At 34.5% G+C, this 23,850-nt stretch overlaps 1 protein-coding gene across 50 annotated transcripts in view; it reads right to left on the reverse strand.

Moving 5' to 3' along the window:
• Positions 1 to 23,850, reverse strand: part of ptprt (protein tyrosine phosphatase receptor type T) — a 519,289-nt gene that overhangs the window by 144,469 nt on the left and 350,970 nt on the right. For 21 of the 50 annotated variants that reach the window (XM_068222062.2, XM_017356717.4, XM_073954645.1 and 18 more), the window contains exons 14-15: positions 22,908 to 22,964; positions 8,298 to 8,433 (exon numbers count right to left, since the gene is read on the reverse strand). In XM_068222062.2, coding sequence (XP_068078163.1) covers positions 8,298 to 8,433; positions 22,908 to 22,964 — 193 coding nt within the window. The remainder of the gene's footprint in view (positions 1 to 8,297; positions 8,434 to 22,907; positions 22,965 to 23,850) is intronic. The other 29 variants (XM_073954669.1, XM_073954668.1, XM_073954667.1 and 26 more) reach the window with 2 other exon arrangements.

Here is a 23,850-nt window from a genome sequence, read left to right on the forward strand (position 1 = left end):
TATATATATATTGTTTTTACATTGAACTTCACATTTCTGTGCGTTTCTCTTTGTGGCCCTGATTTGACAAGGGGGTTACTGTCAACTAACTATCAGTTAGACATACCTGAACTTCTCTTGTGTGCCTCTGCTCAGCCATGCTTCTGCTTTTTCTTCTTTCAAAGTTTTATGGCAGTTGGCAAGCAAATGATGACATGGCTTAATTTTGGAGATGTGCATATATTTATTTATTTGTTCCTTAATACTTTATTTTTTGTTTGCAAAACTTTTTCATTTTCCAAGTATATATAGCCCTGAACTGACTCCATATTAAGTCTAAGCAAGCAAATGTGTTACAAAAATCATTTGATGACATATTAAAGTGATCCACTACTAATATTCCCATAAACAGCCATTTTAACTTTTCAAACCACTAGGTTTAACCTATTTGTAAGTTTTTTTCCATCTTTCATAATAGTATGGATGTAATACAATCACTAATTTTGTAGATTTTATTATAAATGGAATGTACGGCAAAAAAAAAAAAAAAAAAGCAATAACTATTATACATTTGTAGACTCATGGCTGTATACGATCAAAAGGAGTGCTTCTACTAAACACTGAACAAAATTTCAGTTTTCGTTTTTAATAAATCTGCAAAAATGTCAACAATTCTGTGCTTTCCTGTCAATATAGAGTGCTGTGTGTAAGGAAACAAATCTACTTAAATGATTTAGCAAATGGCTGCAAAATCAAGGGAGTCTGAATATTTTACATACCCACTTGATGTCTGTTACACTAAATAATGCTAAAACTATTTTACAGACACATTACTTGGATTTAATCTGCTTTCTAGGCATATAAAATCACTTTAGTATAATTTATTAATGCCAAAATGGGACATCTCATCAGTTTTGATTAAAGATATAAAAGAACATACACTGATTATGGTGCTAATGTGTTCAAAATAACTGAATAATTAAAAAAATAATAATTACAATCCAATGCCGATCATCATTGTAAAATAATGAGAATGTGTCAGTTCAAACATTAAAAATACACACAGTACATATTACTGTAATGATACTTTGCAGAAAATAGTTCAGATGCAAAAACCTTTAAAAGCCGTCTGAAATTCTTCTAAAATAAACATTTTTATCAGCAATTTCCTCTTTTATGCAAATAATAAGTTCATTTCATGATATTTAAAGTTAAATAACTCAACAATAATTATAAGATGCTCAGAAAATGCTAAATTTTTATGCAAATTTCAGTCAGCACTTTTTTTTCCATCTGAATGTCCATAATAGCCTAAATAGCCTCAAAATAGGACTTGTTTTCTTAAAAAGTCCTTTGTTTTGGGTTAAAATGTGACCTAGCCATGTTCTTGATATATTTTGTAAGACAAGAAATAAAATATTGCCTGCTGCACATAAGAGGCAGCATCCAGAAATGTGAAACAGCACATTAGACTTTATGAAGCACCATCACCAATGCATGCTCGCTTCAGGTCTTGTATGTTTAGGTTTTCAAACTGAATGGCACCAGAGACAAATCTCCTGTGACTCGATTCAAAAAGAAGCCCCACAATTCCTACTTTTAAAAGATATGTGAGCCATCAATTATTAATAACAATCTATCCTAGGCTTGGTCAAAGACGCCTGAGGGGACATTTTATTACCAAGAAGTAAAACATCAATTTGCCATTAGACTCAGCCTGTTCACTCCATTCATCCTTGTATTATTAGTTTAAAAATGAAGTCCATTTCTCCTGTCGTTACAAAAAAGCATGCTTTACACAAGCTCCGCAAGATAAAAAAGCATAGTTTATGAGCATTTCTGATGCCACGGAAATAATTCATGGTGACTGAAAGACATGTAAAATGCTGCAATTGGTGAGACATCATCGGCTGACTTAAGTGCTAGTGTCAGTGCTTAAAATATAGATGATCAAAAGAAGCTGAGGGATACGCAATTTTGTCTTTTTCTGGTGAATACAGAATGGGAGAGTGTGTATAAGCAGAGTGGAGATCTCCAATCATGACAAAACCGAATTCTTCAGTTCTCTGATGCACACAATGAGCTATTCTACTCTCTGTTTCAAACCCTAGTAGATGCTTTTATTTCTTTACTTAACACACCTGAAATCATTTACACATAGATATTTTAAACATAGACATTTTAAACATAGACATGAAAAGACAGCATTGAATAATTCAGATAAAATAAACAAATATCCAACAAATGATTGTGTGCCCAATTTGGTCTTAAATGCAAATTCAGTTTCTGATTATTTTAGAAAACAACAACTTGCAATAAAGTTAACATTCCTACCAAGTTAACATTATTAATATTTCCATTAAGCTATGAAGACAGTATTTCAGAATGTTTTCATTTTTCAACATTTATTTTTGGGTTATGTCACTATTAAAATCAAAAAAATCATTTTACTCATTTTTGAAAGTGATGAGAATGCTACTTTTGTTTTAATCATTACTACAAATGTGTTTTGCTACACAAACAAACAAGTAAAATTATTTTAAAATTCCATAAATTATGTGCATACTGTTTTTATGCTAAAATATTGTGGACCAGATAACCATTAACATCATATTAAAAGGTTAATTTACCCACAAATGAAAATCATCGATTACTTACCCATTACTTGCTTAAAACCATTATGAGTTTCTTTCGTCTGTTAAACTCAAAAGAAGATATTTTGAAAAATGTTGGAAACCAAACACCATTGACTTCCAAGTGTTTGTTTTCCTACAAATTTTCGACTTTCTTCAAAATATATTTTGAGTTCAACGGATGAAAGAAACTCAAAGGCTTGGAATCCCTCAAGGGACAGTAAATATTGAGTGCAATTTAAAATTGTTGGTAAACTATCCCTTTAACAATACTGAACAGAAGATATATACACTCTCAGAGGGCGTACGCACATCACACTAGGTACAGTTGTCTTGAACCGTGTTGAAGCACGCTTGCCCCCCACCACCTGCACTTACATTGCATTTTATTTTTAGCCGGAGCATGTTTACGTCATCGATGATGCAACCGTTATGTTTAACAGGAAGAGAATCGCTCGCGCTCAGCACAGTCGACGTTGCTTTAGTTATATTGTTTTGTATTATTTTAGTTGTTTGGAATGCAGTGACTTGCAGTCAAATATTTTGCCGAACAGATCCAGCACTTTTGACGCTCATAAATGTTCATAAAGGCAGGTATTATGACGTTTGCTGAAGGTGCTGATGTGCAGCTAGGGGTTTGCGTCTTTAATAAACTAAGACAGTTTATATTCATTAAGAAAAGTAAGAATGATTATTAAATCCATATAAAAAAGTCCCTTAAAAGTTGCATCTTTAGTTTCGGGCTCAGGTACACTTTGCACTGACAATACAAGCGTAACGTGCCAAAGACTAACCGAACCATGCTCTGACACACCTTTTCCAACCGGACCAGGGCTGGCCAACTAAACCATGCCTGGGCCTGATTCAAAGCACTCACACTTGTCAAACGAACTGGGAAACTTGTCCGGCATAGTTCAGAGAGCATTGTGTGGGTGCACCCAAAAATAAAGGTAAAGCTGTCACTAGATGGAGACTATGGTGCAATTTTGAACCTAAAAGGTACACTTTTGTAATTAAAAGGTTCACACTGGTACCTTAAAGGTACCCCAAGGTGCACTTTTGTAGTTTTTTTTCTTCCAGTTATTAATATATACAAATATGGACCTTTAAAGTACCAAAGAGTAACATTTGAAAAACACATTTGTGCACCTTTATTTTAGAGATAGTAAGACTTACAGAGAGAAGGATAATTAAAACAATATTTAAAATCAAACATTTTTTTCTGAAATCTGAATCTGAAAGCAGTGTAATAAAAAACTACATCTAAAAGGTACTACAATTATTTCATCCAATACATATGCTATGTATTTTTGTGTTTTTCAAATCAAAGAATTGCTAGCTCAGCAAAACGTCAACATAAAGGGACTGTTTTGAAAGGTATCTGTCTACATAGATAGCAGCTCACTAGGGCTGCGGTGCGCCGGTGTCTAAACGCATGACTTAAAGCTGTAAAGTTTTCAAGCCAACAACAGTTTGAGCTATATGTGTTGAATCCAGACTTGTGGAACTCTTATATTTGCATATAACTTCCGCCACGCTGACGCCCACACATCTGAAAACTCAAAAAAAAAAAAAAAAAAAAAACACAAGCTATTATTGTAATATTCCAGCTTCCAGTTTCTGGCTTATGAATAGCAGACGTGGCCTTCCTCCATCGACCGTGAAAGATGAACACCTACAAGGGCCATTTACGGCTAACCTTTTGATTCCCGCTCTTTTAATAGCGAGATCTATCATTAAGTTTCAATCCACGCCGCTGCAGACAGTGACGCACTAACAATGGTGCTGTCAAGCTCTCCTTTACAATTCATGGTAATTAGAGCTTATTGATTTAGCTGCTGGTTTTAACTACTATTGTATTTCCAACTGTGGCTGCTGTGTGGAATGTGTCTTACACTTTAACTAAGGCCCCGGTCATCACCTTGTCCTTGTGAGCAATCAAATGGGTAAAAAAAATGAATGAAAAAATCTAAGATTAATCTGCGTAAAGATGTGGTTAACTTAATCAGATATTTTAGTAAAGCAGCATGAGTTCTAACCTAAATATAGCTTAAAGAATATTAATGCGTCAAAGCAGGATTTGATCTATACAGTAGGAGATTTTCTATTGCCCTCTTAGTTTTGGAGCTTTATACACTTTCTGGCCACTTTATTAGGTACACCTAAGCAACTGCTCGTTAACGCAAATTTCTAATCAGCCAATCACATGGCACCAACACAATGCATTTAGGCATGTGGACATGGTCAAGATGACCTGCTGCAGTTCAAACTGCACGTGGCATGGTTGTTGGTGCAAGACAGGCTGGTCTGAGTATTTCAGAAATTGCTGATCTACTGAAATTTTCATGCACAACCATCTCTGGGGTTTACAGAGAATGGTTCAAAATGAGAAAATATCCAGTGAGCAGAAGTTCTGTTGGTGCAAATGCCTTGTTGATGCCAGAGGTCAGAGGAGAATGGCCAGACTGGTTCCAGCAGATAGAAAGCCAACAGTAACTCAAAAAACCACAAAGAACCACAATTAGCACAGGCTCACCAAAATTAGACAATAGAAGATTAGAAAAAATGTTCCTTGTCTGATGAGTCTCAATTTCTGCTGTGACATTCAGATGGTAGTGTTAGGCTGATGGTGGTGGTGTAATGGTGTGGGGGATATTTTCCTAGCACACTTTGAGCCCAGTGTTGCTAATCATGTCCATCCCTTTATGACCACAATGAACCCATTATCTTCTGATGGCTTCTTCCAGCAGGATAACACACCATGTCATAAAGTGTGAATCATCTCAGATCGGTTTCATAAACATGACACTGTACTCAAATGGCCTCCACACTCAGAAGATCTCGATCAAACAGAGCAACCTTGAGATGTGGTGGAACGGGAGATTCGCATCGTGGATGTGCAGCCAACAAATCTGCAGCAACCAAAATCTCTGAGCAATATTTCCAGTAGCTTGTTGAATCTATGCCAGGAAGGATTAAGGCAGTTCTATAGGCAACTTGTTCTAATACTAGTAAAGTATACCTAAAAGTAAAGTGGCCGGTGAGTGTACTAGATAAGAAACTTCATGGAGTTCAGGAATGTAAGTACAAGTGCATACAGTATAATTTAAGGAAGATTTCCTATGCTCCGAATGTCAGAAAGTTGCATCAAAACATATTTTACAACATGGTACAGAATGATGATAATTAATAAATAATAAAGATAAGTGTGACATTTTAAAACTGCATGCTAATTCTAAAAAACAAACAAACAAACAAAAAAAGGTAATACAAATAAGTCCTTCAAAATACTTCAAAAACAATTGCTCATATTTTCCATTTTAAAAGTTGTGGAAGATAAAACAGAGAAGCACCTTCTGATATGCTTTAACAAGACTTAAACATTTGTTTAGACACTTAAACTGGCTCTTATAAATGCAGCAAGTGTACTTAACTACAATATGCGCCTAGTTAAAATGCTCTTTTTCATCATTTGTTGAATTACTGTTGACATGACTACAAGAAAAGGCAAACAAAAAGTATTTTATAATGGCATTCTATTTACCACTAATCAGTAAAAGTGCAATGCATCTTAGGAAAAGAAATCTAGAAAAAAATATATATATAATAAGATATACAGTTTAAGTCAGAATTCTTAGCCCCATTTATTTTTTCCCCCAATTTCTGTTTAACGAAGAGATGATTTTTTAAACACATTTCTAAACATAATAGTTTTAACAACTTATTTTCAATCACTGATTTATTTTACCTTTGAAAGTAAATAATATTTGACTAGATCATTTTCAAGACACTTCTATACAGCTTAAAGTGACATTTAAAGGCTTAACTAGGTTAATTAAAAGGGGCTAATAATTTTTACCTTAAAATGGTGTTTAAAAAAATTTAAAAAGTGCTTTTATTCTAGCCGAAAGACTTTCTCCAGACGAAAAATTATTATTAGACATACTGTGAAAAATTCCTTTTTCTGTTAAACACCATTTGGGAAATATAAAAAAAATAAAAAATAAATAAATAAAAAATTCAAAGGAGGGCTAATAATTCTTACTTTAACTGTATGCACAGCTAATGTTTTTCAGCCAATGATGAATTTACGGTGAAAGCTTTATGTGACTATTATCAATTTCATACTTTTTTTTTTTTTTTTTTACAGCATTGATAGACTTAAGAATCCATTTTGTTGTTAAAGTGTAAAAAGAGACAAAAACTGAGGCGCCGTCAATAGCAGAGCACAGAAATTCAATTGAAAATACTGGGCTAAAATTAAGTTCCATATTTTAAAGAAATGGCACAAAAATATAATGCAGTGCTTCTTATTTGGTCATATACCCACTTTAAATTGTATATCAGCCAGGCAACGATGATTGTTGTTGTTATTGTTTTTTACGAAATCAGGTCTTAAAGGCTGCAATTTCATACAGGATGACAATTAACCGGATGCCCTGGGGTTGGCTGGCTGAAATTAAAAGTCTGTGTGCATATACCCCATTGAACTACTGTTTTGTAAGCAAATTGTATATAAATTCAGCATACTATTGTATATTTAATATGCAACATAAAGTAGCACTTATGTATATAATGCCAGTGCCAATGCATTACAAACAATTCTATTTAAAAATGGAAAATGGTCATGCATAAGAATGCATTTTTTGAGACAATATTTATTGTTTTATTACTACAATAAAAAAGAAAAACACAAATTGCTTATATAATAATATCCATATAACTGTTATGAACAAATGTATATTTACTTTAATATGAAAATGTACACATTTTGATGTTGCATAATGTTTAATGCACAAAATGTGTGAAAAAATATTTATATTTGCAGATAATTTTCTATAATATTTAAAAATAGAAACAGTTTATTACTAAACATCTAAAAATATATTAGAATAATAAGAATATGTGTGCACTCTAAATTATTTGGGGGGCGTTTTGAACCCAAATTTGGGTAAAATATGGATGAACCAAACCTTTGTGTTACATATTTCACATTTACATTTTATATTTAATATTTTTAATTACTTTTTATTTAATTTTGCCTAAATTTGGGTTAAAACACCCCAGCATTTCTCAGAGTATTTATTATCCCATTTATAGATAATATCAGAAACTACCTTTTAAATCTGACACAAGAGAACTACCATCTCTGTAAGTGCACAAAATCTCCAAATACCCAAACGTATGTATTATTTATAGCCCATATGTTGACCTATCATTGACAGGATGTTTTCAACCCCATCCCATCTACCTCAACCTCTCGTTTTGACCTCAATTTTAACATTCAACACTTCAAAAGCAGGTGAGACAAACACTGCTTCGTGCTTAGACAGAAGAAACGGCTCGACAGACAAACACCGGAAGGAGTTTTGAGAAGTGTATAGATCTTTATGTGAGCACAGGGATGCTAGGGGAACTATATGAAGTGACGGGCTCTTGAAAGGCACAATGACATGAAGAGGGGTGTGTTGGGCGGTAAAGTTGGTGAGAGGAAGTGATGTAATGAAAGAAAGCCAGTGTGCATGTTTCACCAGAAGACACAAAAGCTGATCATGTCGAAAGCGATGCTAATTAACATCTTCATATTCCTCTCAGGAGAAAAGTGCCTTAGCTATTGTGCATTCACATATAAGTCTAAATGCATGAATGCTATATTAATTTACCAGTGTATTTTGTGACCAGTACCTGCGTTTGAAGGTGAGGAGAAGGCCCAGGAGAATGATGACAAACATGAGGATTCCTGCAATGACGCCTGCCATCTTTACTGTGCTGTCCACCTGTTTTTCAGGCTCAATGTCATTGGAATTCTGGGTAGATGCACCTTTAAAGCAACAAGTACATCAGAAAGAAGAGAAACAGCCTTTAACTAAGACAACAAGCTGTCGAGGAACGTTCTACGATGACACACATTGAACGAACAATGAAAACACATCAAAAGGAAGCACATACAAGCATGTGACACATTCACACACTTTCAACCGGACACATGTATAATGTAACATTGAAAACACATACACACGCACGCACGCACGCACACACGCACACACCTACATAAAATTAATGGTTTTTAATTCAGACAAAAACAAGTGCACAAGTGAGATTGATCATTATTTTGTGACAGGTCTATGGCAAATGGGGATTTTTTTTTTTTTGAATGGTATTAATTATCAGGCAAAAGAAAAACTAAAAGACCTTAAGGATTTAAAAAATACATACAGCTGAAGTCAGAATTATTAGCCCTCCTGAATTATTAGCCCCACTATTTTATTCCCTAATTTCGGTTTAACAGAAAGAAGATTTCTAAACATAATAGTTTTAATTACGTATTTCCAATAACTGATTTCTTTTATCAGTTATTACATAATAACAGTATATAAGATTTTACTAGATATTTTTCAAGACACTAGTATTCAGCTTAAAGTGACATTTAAAGGTGTAGTATGTAAGTTTGAGACCCAGTGGTTAAACTAGGTATTGCACTCCTGGTTCAAAACACACGCAAGTGCAGGTTGCCAGATTGATGACACCAACAGGAGCATGTCTGACTATTGAGCCTAAATGTTGATTAATATTTTGTTCTAACTAAAAGCAACATCATGCGGTAGAAGAAATATTTTCCATATTAAAAAGTGCTTTTGTCCTAACCAACACCTCAAATTGATACATTAGAAACGGCTTCCATTTCTTGCAGGTGAACAACAGACAACAGACAATGATCACCTCAGGTACACCTCTTGTGCTTTATTCAGTATTAAATGCTAATAATGTGAGTTTAAATGCTATTTTACATGACAATTATTGCCATGCTACTGAGGGCAGCAGCAGATGGTTCACCTCAGATCTTAAAAATAAAATAAACCATTTGAAATTAAACATTACAATTGTGACTCAGTGCAAACCAATACATATCAGTGATTCAGCATCTACATTTAATAATGCTAAAGTGGTTTAATATGTATTAGTTAGAATATAAACCTTACCATAATGTTGGAGTGCAGTAAGTGCACTATTTTGTGCTTCTGAATGGCTGCATTTATATTTCTGTCATGCTTCATCTGGTGCAAACAGCCACAGTTGTTTATCACTGCAAATCTCATCACATAGCGTGTTGTTGGCAAACGGTTACAATTTAACCTGCTCACCTAATGTTTACGCTAGTAATATTTATATTATTTGCTAATTGATCACCACCTCATGTGGAACTCTAAATCTGCGTCTCTATTTGGAGGCTCCTACTGCCCATCAGAGGGCACATTTTTGGTCGCGGATGCATACTGTAGAGCAGGGGTCACAAACCCTCTTCCTGGAAAGCTACCTTCCTGCACATTTCAGTTGCAACCCTGACCAAAAACACCTGTTTGTGATTATCAAGTGCGCTTTAGGTACTATTAATTGGTTCAGGTGTGTTTGATCAGGGTTGGGACTGAATTCTGCAGGAAGGTAATTCTCCAGGAACAGGGTTGGTGACCCCTGCTCTACAGCCTTCCTGACTGAATGAATGAAATACACTGGCTGTTTCTCAATATGTGTTCTTCAGCAGTCTTGCGTCCTCGTGTTCTCGTGCAACGTCATCATCAGCTGCCTAAGTTCAGTTCCAATACTCAAGACCGCAAGTACGGAGGACGCGTGAAACTTCCCGGATGTGATCTTGATATCGAGGATGCACTGATGCAGACTTGAGCACCGAACTCGCTCTGGATGTCCCAGAAGTCATTGTGACTGGAGGTGGGAAGCGCAGACTTTTTATTTAGATTTATTATTAAAGTTCAGAGATATCACTTATTTACCTCAGGAGTTTCCCTAAATGAAACGGTGAAAGTAAACATTAACATGAATATCTTAATAAAGGAATAAACACATTAAGGGTTGTTTGTTTGCTGAAATTCGTATTAAAATGAGTTTTATTTATATTATGCAGAGTATATTTATAATGTTTTTATGCAAAGTCTATATTTTGAAGAGGGAGAAAACAATAAATCGTTGTATGAAGGCTGTAATGTTTAAATAATTTCCATTTAAAACGCGTGAAGGTCACATGACCATCAGAAAGAACGCAGCATCTCAATTCTCAAAGGACGCGTTCTCTGCCCTCGTGGTCTCCTGAGTTCGTTCTTCCGAGGACACTTGGCAAGACCGGTCTCCACAAGAACGCAAGTCCATTCTCTGCGTTCTTGGAATTGAGAAACAGCCACTGTTTTCCACCAAAGCAACCCGGGGTGCTGAAATATGATTGTCTAAACTGGCATTGGGCGGGTTAAAGGGACCACAACAAAGACAGACCACAGACAGACAAGACTGACTTAAGCATTGTCTTTCAGATTAAAAAAAGAATCACTTAGACTGTTTCTTAAATATCTGCAAACTTATTATGGTATTTATATGCTTTAGAAGAGTCAAAAAATTAAATACAGCACCTTTAAACGCTTAACTAAATTAATTAGGCTAATTAGGCATATTAGGGTAATTAGGTAAGTTATTGTATAAGTGGTTTGTTCTGTAGACACTCTGGAAAAAAATGGTTAAGAGGGCTAATAATAATGGCCTTAAAAAGTTTTTTTTTCTTTTTTTTAATAAAAACAGCTTTCATTCTATCCATAATAAACCAATTAAATCTTTCTCAGAAAGAAAAACATATTATAGGAATTACTGTCAAAAATTTGCTTCTCTTTTAAACATAGTTTAGGAAATATTTGAAAAAGAAAAAAGGGCTAATAATTTTGACTTCAACTGCATATGATCACTGTGAGGAAATGACACACTGTAGGGTCTTTGGATTCTGGGTTAGAGAATGCGAGTAAACCAAAATATAATACAAAACAAGAAACCCAAGCATTCAAGTATGATTAGCCAAATGATAAAAAGAGGATGATTCATGCAGATGTGTGTGTTCATTTGTGTGTGTTGATATGGGGGTTGCATTCTCGCATGCACAATGTTTTGTTGTTGCTTTATTGTTATTATAATATCTGTATAAAATCTGCACAACCATGCATGACTTTTTCGCAAATACTGTTCAGATTAGCGTGGCTCCTCACCAAACGGCTCATCTACCTTCATCAGGCATGTAATTCTACTGTGAAATTGTCATTATTGCTATGAAAGAATTCAAGATGCTTGTTTATGCTGTAATTCACTGTTGAGAAGATTATAATGGTTTTATTTATTTAAAAAAAGCAACTGAATAAAACATATTCATCTACACAACGATCTACATCAATCTTAATAAAGAAGAAAGCATTTATAGACTTCATGACTGAGTTATAAATAAATGGTAGTGAAAATACCTAATGTACATACATAGGGGAAGAATATACAATTAAGTTATATTTACCTTCACCTCAGCTGTGAGAGTTTTTTTTTTAACATGGCAGTTTTACAATCTGTTACATACAATATTAGCCCAACGATATTTTTTATATGTGGGAGGTTTGATTTCATGCGAGCTCAATAATTCGATTTTCCTCAAACCGAACAGTTCAGCGCAACAGACCTAAAATTGAACCAAAAACTCATTTCTACACTCTCAGAAATAAAGGTACACAATCTGTCACTGGGGTGGTACCTTTTTAAAAGGTATACATTTGTACTTAAAGGGTCCCTATTGGTACCTCAAAAGTATATATTAGTACCTACAATTTTTGAAGAAATCACTTTTGTACTTTTTAGGTACTAATATGCACCCTTGAAGTATTAATTTGGACCTTTTAGGTACAAATTTGTACCTTTTGAAAAGGTACCGCCCAAGTGACAGCTTGCGTACCTTTATTTCTGAGATTGTAGAAGAGTATGTTGATGAGCTAAACCTGAATTCTTTTGTAAGGCATGTTGAAAAACTTAGGACTGGATTTTTTTATGTATACTGTATGTTTGCCTACACTGCACTTTTTGTATTGTTTCTATGACAAATATCTAAAAATTCTTAAATCAAGAAGCGTTTTCTAGACAAGCAACAAAAATTGTGTTGTTTTCAGTAATAATATGTCTAAATGAAGTGAGTTTTTCCTTAAAACAAGCTAAATAATCTGCCAATAGTCTAAGCAAAATAATCATATTTTTTATTTTTGATTATTTTTCTTTCATCATTGAATTTATTTATATTTAAAAATTCTATTTGTGTTACTTTAAGGCATAAGTTGGACTTTTTTTTTTTAACAATTTTGAGTTAGAAACGGACTCAAATAAATTCCATTTTTCTCAATTGTTTTAATAATTCTTACTTTTAGTGTTTATATACTCATTAGCCTTAAAATATTCTTCAGCTTTGCTTCTAAAGAACATTTCTTTAGAAATTTGACAGGAAAATGTAGGTACTGACAGCAATTTTCAGTGCCGTTGCAATCAGTAATCATTCAATTGTAATGGATCTTGAAGACAACAAAAGATGACATAAGCAAGTCACGTGTATCTGCAACTGAACTTGATCACAACTTCAGTTCTTTTGACCTTTAAAATAACACGCTTCTCTTCTAACCTTGCTAGTCTTTAGAGTGTTTTCCAGGCACAATTTAGCTTTCTCCCCAGATGTCAGAAGGTGCTCTATGTATGGTCTATGCGAATGGACTATGTTTTTTCCTTTGGCTCTATCATCTGAACTGCATGTCCTCCAGTCTGCCCTGATCTGATTGGGTTCAACAGTTCACACACACACACACAACGCTCTCTCATTCAACCGGGATGTGGTTCTTTGAGTCTATTTTCTGATATCATCCTCCTTTGGCAGCACTATAACACAATCCAATTGACTTATTTCACCAACCTTTTTGAATATTATAATATGACTTAGCATAGAGATCTATTTGGTAGCCAAGATCTAAAAATGGTCACATGCATTTAGCATGTATGTTTTATAACTAGTACAAAAATACTGACTGCTTGACGTCTTTTCATTTGATTATGTTCTTACATATTTATACTACCTATTCTGATCAGCATACTCTCAGAAACACACTCTCATGTAGAATATAAAACTTTTTTTTTCTCCAATATTCACACAATACATTTGTAATCACTTAAAAGTAAATTAAACCGATTTAATTTTAACATAGAAATAGAATTATGCAAAAGTATTGCATTGAGATGCAAAATGTTTGATTACTTTTACAATACTAAAACATCTGCATAAACACTCTGTATATGCAGGACTTTTGCCAGCTCATGTGTGTAGTGGAAAGCAAACGCCAAAAGGCGCAGATATCAATGATGAAAATGTATTTATCAGAAAATTCTTACCAAATGTTAATTAAAAATGCCTTAAATGTTTAATTTACAATATATATAGTTTTGTTTTACCAGTTGTTTTGTATTGTAGAACTTAATAATGAAGGTATATGAGTTTCTTTAAACATGCTTTTAAATGATGATTAATGTTTTAATATGGAAATTATTCATAAATCACTTTGCCTTTCCAGTAATATATATTTTCATAGATATTGTAATAAAAAAACAAGGAACAAGGAAGTTATCCAACACTACCTATTTTTCATGAATGGTACAGAACAGTATAATAAGAATATCATCTTTTCTGTACCATACCGTTACAAAACTGCTCCTTAAGGAACATTATTTGTACCACCATGTACAGTACCTTTTTTCTGAGAGTGTAATAACAAGAACTAAATGAAGTTTTGGTTTTCTGAAAGTCTACTGACCATGTAAAAAAAAAAAGAAATCAGCAGAAATACTTTTTCTTCCGAGATAAAGAAAGAGATAAAGGTGTTCAATGGATGTTAAAGGTTCTTGAGAAAACAGCTGCCGATAAAGAATTTGTATTTTTAAAGCATGCTGTCGTCACATTAATTTAAACTAAAAACAAAGATTATAACAGTTTTACACCCTTTTTAGAACCAAATTCGGTTTTGGAAATGAAAAACAAAGCTTATTTATTACCATTTCCATCAACAGTTTTCTGAAGAATCATTAAAATTCATTAAACCCTTTGAACTCATTGTGAAAATGTTCTTTATAGCAATAAAAAAAAGTTCTTTGTTAGAATGTTCTTCATACACTCAGAAGAAAAAATAGTTGCTGAAATAGTTAAAATAACTGTTTGCTGAAAGATCTTTTGGGGAACCTAAAATAGTTGTTCAATGGCATACGCGTCGATACTTTTAACTGTCATGTGCGCGCTGTGTTGCGGTGTATCCAGTGTGTGACCTGTTATACTGCTCAAGATTTTGTATTTTGCTTAATAAAGAACCTGTAACATCCCAGCAGTTTTTTAAAATTAGATTTATTGGTATTTTTTTTCCATTGCAGAACGTAATCTTCATGCAAAGGTTGTGTTTGATTATTTAAATGTTCTACACACTGAGAACAACTGAATGAAATCTTCTTTGAACCAAAAGTGTGTTCTGTTGAAAAGTTTATTTAAAAAAAATATGGAGAAGTAGAATATGCAGAGAAGTAGAAAAGAGAAAAGTATTTAGTAAAGTAAAATATTCTCTTCCCTAACAAAATAATGGTTATTTGACAAACTGTTCAATGAAAGCTTGTTAGGGGACCCACAAGTGTTCTTCTATGAGATTGTTGCAAAAAAAAATTAAGAGTGTCCTGCAGGATGTCTTTTAGATTTTTTAAATGTTTATAACACGGAGAAATAACAGTTCTAACTGTCATGTAAAGGACATCCACTGTGTAAAACACATGCCGGAATAGTATTACTGTTTATTCTCTGTGGCAACCCTTGATAAATAGGGAACTAAGCCAAAGGAAAATGAATGAATATATGTGTAATATATACGTATAGTTTTTATGTTGCATGTATTATTTTTTATTTTTTTTTTTTGCATGTATTTTTTTTTCTTTTTTTAGGTATACTTTTTAGGATTCGACAATGTTTTCCACATTTAAGTAGTGAATTCCACATATACTTTACCACTCATAAGCTAATTAATGTGACATCTTTGTAAAAAAACACTTGTATTTATAGTGTTCTACATGAGGTCCTTAAATTTATTCAAATATGTTTAACACTAGGCAAACAAACAGCTCTAACCAATAATTTAAAGTATCTTTTTGTGATCCAATGTTGCATGTATCTATTTAATTTATTTTTAAAAGTATATGTTTCAGGATTTGACAATGTTTTACACATTTGAGCATTAAATAGTGAATTCCACATACAGTATACTGTACCACCCACAAGCTAATGTAATATAAAAAGTGACTCTAAGTGCTCATACAGTGTGTGTGTGTATAATTTTGACATATTATAATGTCTCTCAAAGCAATCTGAATCATCAAGATCAGCAGCACTACTTTAAGACCTGTGCTATTTCCTGCTTACAGTAATGCGTTATGTAAAATAATAGAGACATGCACAAACAGCCTGCCCTTGATAAGAAACACTCACTATATTTCCATGCACCCACAAGCCCTGTTTGTATGCCCAGTAAAAATATGCGAGCATGCAAATCCTTTTATTTTTCAGGGGGTAAAATTAAGTATCACGGAGGAATTATTACTAGAGCTCAATATATTAACACTTAATCCCCACCATACAGGGGGTGTAGGAGTGGGTGCGTTTGCCTTTTTAATTGCCAGCGTTCAGCGATATTCTCTGTTAGCATGTGAAAACAGTACTTTTGTCTAACTTTATTTAAAGCAGGTCTGTAGGCCGAGGGATTACGCGGGGGTTTATGGGGGTGCGTATCACAGCTGACATCTCTACTGCTATTGTTCGACAGGATTACGAATGCATCATTGAATGCACCTAACAGGATTATAATCTCAAATGGACTCGGATTAAGATCAAGCAGTCATACAAATACCCCATGATCCTTATAGCTCAAGTAAGAGCATTCTCGTCCACTAAAGACGGAGAGGTTAATGGGTGGATTTTAAATACATTTAGATCAAAATCCCCTTTGTTTCCAACTTTTAAGTGTATCTGCCTTTGCATTACTGGAGTTTTTGTGAAATGCCGTTAAATTCCAGATGGGAGCATTGAGAAACAAAGGAATTTGTGCAAACTGACTATTGATTCCAAGCTCAAAGTGTACTGTATATGCATAATCTGCTTTGTTACAATGTAGCTTGGTTCTGTCCTTTATTATTATTATTATTTTAGTCTCTATTTTATGCATATTTGTTTAAGCGGGCAGTTCATTTTTAAGACCACTGTATACTCAACAATATAATTATGATCCTTGCAATTGCATGTCAAAATGTGTATTTGATTTCAAGCTCAAACTGTGCATACTTTAAGATTAGCATTTTTGTTAAAAAAATATTAGGTATTTTTATTGCATATAGAAATAGAACTGGCAAACAAAATTAAAATCACATGTTAGCAAATTCTAGTGCTGGATATTTTTGGGATTATTTTTGCTAATTTTGCTAGTTTTTATTCTTGTTTTTATTTATTTTTGTAACCCACCGATCCTACTGTACTCAACCCATTTTTTTTTTGCATGGCAGTCAGTGGCTTTAACAAGTAGGCTAAAGACCATGTCCTCTAGCGTCTGTTGATCGAGCACCTTAGAGGTCAGAGGAGTGGGGTTTACCTGCATAGCACTTTGCTAGCTGGTCTCACCCCAATAAACCTCACTCCATTCTGGATGAGTCCCAACGTGAAACCCATCGGTCCTACGGCACCCAATCGGCTCTGAGCTGGGATCAAACCACTGATTGTTTGCATGGAAGTCGGTTGCTCTAACAAGGAGGCTAAAGACCATGGCCTCTAATGACTGTCGCTAGAACACCTTTAGAGGACAGATGAGTGAGGTTTACCTGTATCGCACTTCGCAAGCTGATCTCTGGTAAACTCACCCTTCTAAACATCACTCCCATCCCGGACAAGCCCCCACGTGTAACCCACTAGTTCTACTGCACCGAACCCACGCTAAGCTGGTACTGAACCAATGATTCTTTGCATGGAAGTTGGTTGCTCTAACATGGAGGCTAAAGACCATAACCTCTAGCATCTGTCCTTAGAGCACCTTTAGAGGTCAGAAAAGTGAGGTTTACCTGTATAGCACTTCAATAACTGGTTTCTATTAGACTCACCCCCTCACTCCCATTCCGGACGAGCTCCAGCATTTAACGCACTAGTCCTACAGCACCCAACCCGGGCTTAGCTGGGATCGAATTGATGATTCTTTGCATGGGAGTTGGTGCTGGATAAACAAATTATTTTTGCAAAATGTTTTGCTTGGGAAAGTGTATTTGTTTTTATTTCTTTATGTAACCCACCGATCTTCCTGCACCCAACCCACGAAAAGCTGGAATCAAACAGGCGAATCATTGCATGGGAGTCGGTTGCTCTAACAGGAAGTCTAAAGACCATGTCCTCTAGCGTTTGTCACTAAAGCACCTTAGAGGTCAGAGGAGCTAGGTTTATCTACATAGCACTTCGCTAGCTGGTCTCCATTAAACTCACCCCCTCACTCCCATCCCGGACGAGCCCCCCATGTAACCCACTAGTCCTACAGCACCCAACCCATGCTGAGCTGGGATCGAACTGATGAGTCTTTGCATGGGAGTTGGTGCTGGATAAACAAATTATTTTTGCAAAATGTTTTGCTTGGGAAAGTGTATTTGTTTTTTATTTCTTTATATAACCCACCAATTCTCCTGCACCCAACCCACGCCAAGCTGGGATCAAACCGCCAATTCTTTGCATGGGAGTCTGTTGCTCTAACAGGAAGGCTAATGACCATGGCCTCTAGTGCATGATGCTAGAGCACCTTTAGAGGTCAGAGAAGTGAGGTTACCTTCATAGCACTTTGCTAGCTGGTCTCCGTTAAACTCACCCTTCCAAACACCACTCCCATCCCGGACGAGCTCCCACACGTAACCCACTAGTTCTACTGCACCAAACCCGCGCTGAGCTGGGTTTGAACCAATGATTCTTTGCACGGAAGTTGGTTGCTCTAACAAGGAGGCTAAAGATCATGTCCTATCGTGTCTGTCACTTGAGCACCTTTAGAGGTCAGAGGAGTGAGATTTACCTGCATAGCACTTCGCTAGATGGTTTCTGTTACACTCACCCCCCTAAACATCACCCCTATCCCGGACGAGCCCCCACATGTAACCCACCAGTCCTTCTGCACCCAACCTATGCTGAACTGGGATCAAATCGGAGATTCTTTGCATGGGAGTCGCTTGCTCTAACAAGGAGGCTAAAGACCATGCCCTCTAGCCTCTGTCGCTTGAGCACCTTTAGAGGTCAGAGGAATCAGGTTTACCTGCATAGCACTTCGCTAACTGGTCTCCATTTCACTCACCCCCCTGAACCTCACTCAAATCCCGGACGAGCCCCCGCATGTAACATATCAGTCCTACTGTACCCGACCTGCGCTGAGCTGGGATCAAACCGAAAAATTCTTTGCATGGGAGTATATTGCTCTAACAAGGAGGCTAAAGACCATGCCCTCTAAGGTGTGTTGCTAGAGCAACTTAGAGGTCAGAGGAGCGAGGTTTACCTGCATAGCACTTCACTAGCTGGTCTCCATTACATTTTCATAAAAATAATATAATATTAATATAAATACTTTGCCATCCAGTACAATACCACTGCATGAATATTCAATTGTACAATCATTTTAAGGCCACCGTACCCTCAAATTCAGCTCTCAAAATATAATCATTATTAATATAACTGGATGACAAAATATGTATTTAAAAGCAAGCTTTAATCTGCCTAATTCAGGCAATTAAGCATTGCAACGGATCACTGGCTGGCTAAAAGTTGACTAGCTCCTGTGCAACACAGACATCCAGCAGGAGCCTTTAGATAAGCCAGACATTTTAGTGCAAGCAATTTGTAATTTCAGTCTGCGCAATTGAACATATTTTATGTGACTGCAGAGTGAAATGGAGAAGCAATGAAACGTGGAGCATACTGCACTGGAACTAAAGAGATGACACCTGTGTGTGTGTGTGTGTGTGTGTGTGTGTGTGTGTGTGTGTGTGTGTGTGTGTGTGTGTGTGTGTGTGTGTGTGTGTGTGTGTGTGTGTGTGTGTGTGTGTGTGTGTGTGTGTGTGTGTGTGTGTGTGTGTGTGTGTGTGTGTGTGTGTGTGTGCGTGCGTGCATGTGCATGTGTGCAAAAGCTTGACATCTGTTGTTCAGTTTATATAATTAATAGAACAAGTGGAGAAATATACAAATGTACAATACACAAATTGAACAGCAAAGTATAAACGCATTCTTTCAGACTCAATGTGCACAGAAATACATATCATAAATAACAAGAACACAAACATACAAGCATACTCTTATACATTAACACATGCTGGCAAACACACACATGCATACACGCGCACACACGCACGCACACACACACCGGTTAGGCTGGCAGGGTCAGAGTGTATGACTGGGGTCATGTTGGGTGAAGCGGTCACATGTAAGGGGTGAGTGTTTAGGTAAGGCAACATATATCACTTTATGCTCACATTTTGCTCAAAAGCTTATTAAGCTCCACTGTCAAATATATTTATATCTAAACATTTAAAGAAACATGGTCCAAATAGATTAGTTTATTTCTGAGCAAGAATTAAAGAGTTACACTTAATAGCTTGATTAATAGCTACAATAACACAGGGCTTTTTTAATTCAAGATACACTGTATTATATTTTTATGATATGATATAAGCAATATCTAGAGCCAGACAGAATCTGCAGACATTTTTTGCTATTTCTGTGAAGAATTTTGTGAAAATTGGCATATTTGTATGGAATGGTTTTAGGAGTATCTTAAATTGAAACTTAATATATGAAATAAAAAATTATTAATTTTACTTTTATTTAATGTTTACAATCCAAATCCAATTAGATCAACGTTTTTGGTATATAATATCAAAATTTTTTGGTATATAATATCTCTACTAAAAGACAGAAAATATCCCTTTAGAAACTTTATTGTAAATAAACTATATGAACATTTTAATATTAAAATTATTGTATCGCAATAATATTAGTGAAATTAATTTAAAAATTAAATAAATATAAATTTACACACAATTACACAAGACAGACTCAACGATGGGCCACAAATCTGCGAAAATCAGTGGAGTTCTGTGCACGCAGATTTTGTGTGGGCCAACATTATCTTTTGAGCAATGCGTGCAATTTCACATGCCTGGAGATTTTGTCCCTAATAACAAATCTGTTTTGATTAATAATACGTTCAAACTGTATATTTAACAGAATTATTTGGCATAATTATAGGTGTGTCCCAAATTGCATAATATTCTACACCATTTTGTAGTATAAATAGTGTAATGAGTGCTTTTTAATTACCCAAATGATGCACTTATTGAACCGTTAAAATGAAGTGTGAAATGTTGGACACTTCACATACTCAATAGCTGCTGCTTTGCTCATGTAGCGGAAGGGGCGGAGCCTTCAGGCACTGGTGTTGGATTACTTTGTTTATTTTGGATTGTGAAAGCAGTATTCTCCTACAAGAGTGTTTATCACCTCCAGATGGTGAATGCAGTTATACTCATGGTAGGTATTATTTAGGAGTTTGGTCAATTATTTCAGTAATTTGACACTAGTTTGAATTTCCGCTTAAGTAAAAAACGTTAGTGCTCCATTTGGGACGACACTACCTTTATATACTATGCTGTTGAGTGTGTAAGCGCATAAGTCCCATTTTTCTAACAATACCTATGAAGTCAAAGCAAAAAAAAGAGTGTTTTGTTTCTAAATGAATCTGCGCATTGAACAAATCAGGTGAACCAATGATTAATTCATAAAGAGACACATTACCTTCATTCTTGGATGAATCAGCTATATGAACAAATCAATTATATGAATGACTAACTCTTTAAGAAATATTCACATAACCTGACTGTTTTAGTTTCTTATTTAGAATATTATTTCATGAACTGATTTAAATATTCATTAAAAATAAATAAACAAATAAATGAAGAACTGTAAATTTGTTATAATCTAACTAATAAATGCTTATATCATATGAAATTAATAAAATAATCCAGGACATCTATGTCTTATTATCATGAATTTTAGGTGTATAAATTTACAAAATGCTATATAACTAAAGTTGAAGTTAGAATTATTAGCCCCCCTGAATTATTAGCCTTCTGTTATTTTTTTCCAATCATTTCTCCTTACAGAGTGAAGATTTTTTTTCAACACATTTCTAAACATAATAATTTTAATAACTAATTTCTAATAACTGATTTATTTTATCTTTGCCATGATGAGAGTACATAATATTTTACTAGATATTTTTCAAGACACTTCTATACGGCTTAAAGTGACATTTAAAGGCTTAACTAGGGTAATTGGGTTAACTAGGTTAGGGTAATTAGCCAAGTTATTGTATAACGATGGTTTATTCTGTAGACTATTAAAAATATATAGCTTAAAGGGGCTAATAATATTTACCTTAAAATTGTGCTTAAAAAATGTAAATCTGCTTTTATTCTAGCCAAAATAAAACAAATAAGACTTTCTCCAGAAGAAAAAATATTGTCAGACATATTATGAAAATTTGCCTGCTATGTTAAACATTATTTGAGATATATATATATATATATATATATATATATATATATATATATATATAGTTCCTGGTTCCTGCATATATTATATATATATATATATATATATATATATATATATATATATATATATATATATATATATATATATATATATATATATAATTGAAAGGAAAGTAAATGCAGTTGTATAAACAGTTGAAGTCAGAATTATCAGCCTATTATATATATATATATATATTATATAAATATATTTTTTGATATTTAAAATATATATATATATATATATATATATATATATATATATATATATATATATATATATATAATAGGCTGATAATTCTGACTTCAACTGTTCATACAACTGCATTTACTTTCCTTTCAATTAACAAACAGTAATCAAAAGTATAGCTGTATAATTACTAAGGCAATAACTTTTAATACTACAGAATATTAGATGTTTTATGAATTCAATTGTTCAGAGCATAACAAGGTCATGAGCAAAACTCCAGTAGAAAGGGGATATCTGTTGTTTTTAAACATGAAATATTATTGATAATACGATTATCTGAGACATGTGGGCGGCACTGTACATTCGCAGGGTCCCAAATTACAAAAGTGTCAATGAAGTCAATGAGAACCAGCTAGACGTTTTAGTGAACCAGACATGCAAAAAATGCATTAAAATGTGGATGGAGAGAAGCAGAATAAAGGAACGAGGGCTGAAAACCAAACAAAAGGAGAGAAGGAAACAACAGCAGAGGAAATGTGGATGGAAAGAACAAAGAAGAAAGAAAAGTTTGACTATGGAATAATATTCACCTTCACTGGGAATGACAAGTATGTAGGGCGTGGTATTTTGTCCCCTACCTATTACCACTAAGACAAGGTTTTACGTTCCAGGCCGGCATGCATGAGAGAAAAGAAGGAAAGAAAAAATAGTCTAAAGAATTATGCTTTCAACTCGATCATCCGAGCTTCCTTTGAGTGAGTAACATTTGGCTGGAAAGGAAACTCAAATGTATAGGATATACAACAGGTAGGCTATTTCGCAATGGAAGAAGTTAATATTACTCCAGAATCATCTAGTGGAACTGACATAAGACTTACAGAAAATTTTATGAATTGATTTCTTGTGTGGCTTCGGAAAACTTTTATTCTAAATCTCCAATTGCATATTTGAACTTTGAAATAGATTTAGGGGGAATGCACTAAGACGTTGCGTCTGCCGTCGCTTTTATAAATGTAATTTTAAATTAAATAAATTATGCAGCAGTTGTGCAGTTCTGTATTAAGCTATTTTTATGCGAGTGACGCTACAGAATTTATGCTAAATTCAGAACGGCATGTCCCAATGGGTTAGTTCACCCCAAAATTAATATTAACCCATGATTTAATTACCCTAAAGGCATCCACTCAAGAAAGGCAGTCTCTCGTAAACACACATATGACAGTTAGTGGAACAACACTGTTTCTAATGTTTTAAATATGGACATTTTATTTAGAAAAGCACATTGATTGGGACACAAATCCCACCCACTGCCCTTGTAGAGCTTAAAATAGGTATTAGTTATTATTTTAAATAAATTTGACAGAATTTGGCTGAAAGAAAAAAGGCGTATATATCTAAGTTGCCTTGAGGGTGGGTAAACCATGGGACCATTTTCATTTTTGGGTTAACTAACCCTTTAAGTGACTATTCTAAATGCTAGGAAGTGAGTTCCACTCTTTAACATTGTGAACTGGTATTAAACACGGCAACCTG

The sequence above is a fragment of the Danio rerio genome, chromosome 6 (assembly GCF_049306965.1).
Source record: "Danio rerio strain Tuebingen ecotype United States chromosome 6, GRCz12tu, whole genome shotgun sequence".
NCBI lineage: Eukaryota > Metazoa > Chordata > Actinopteri > Cypriniformes > Danionidae > Danio > Danio rerio.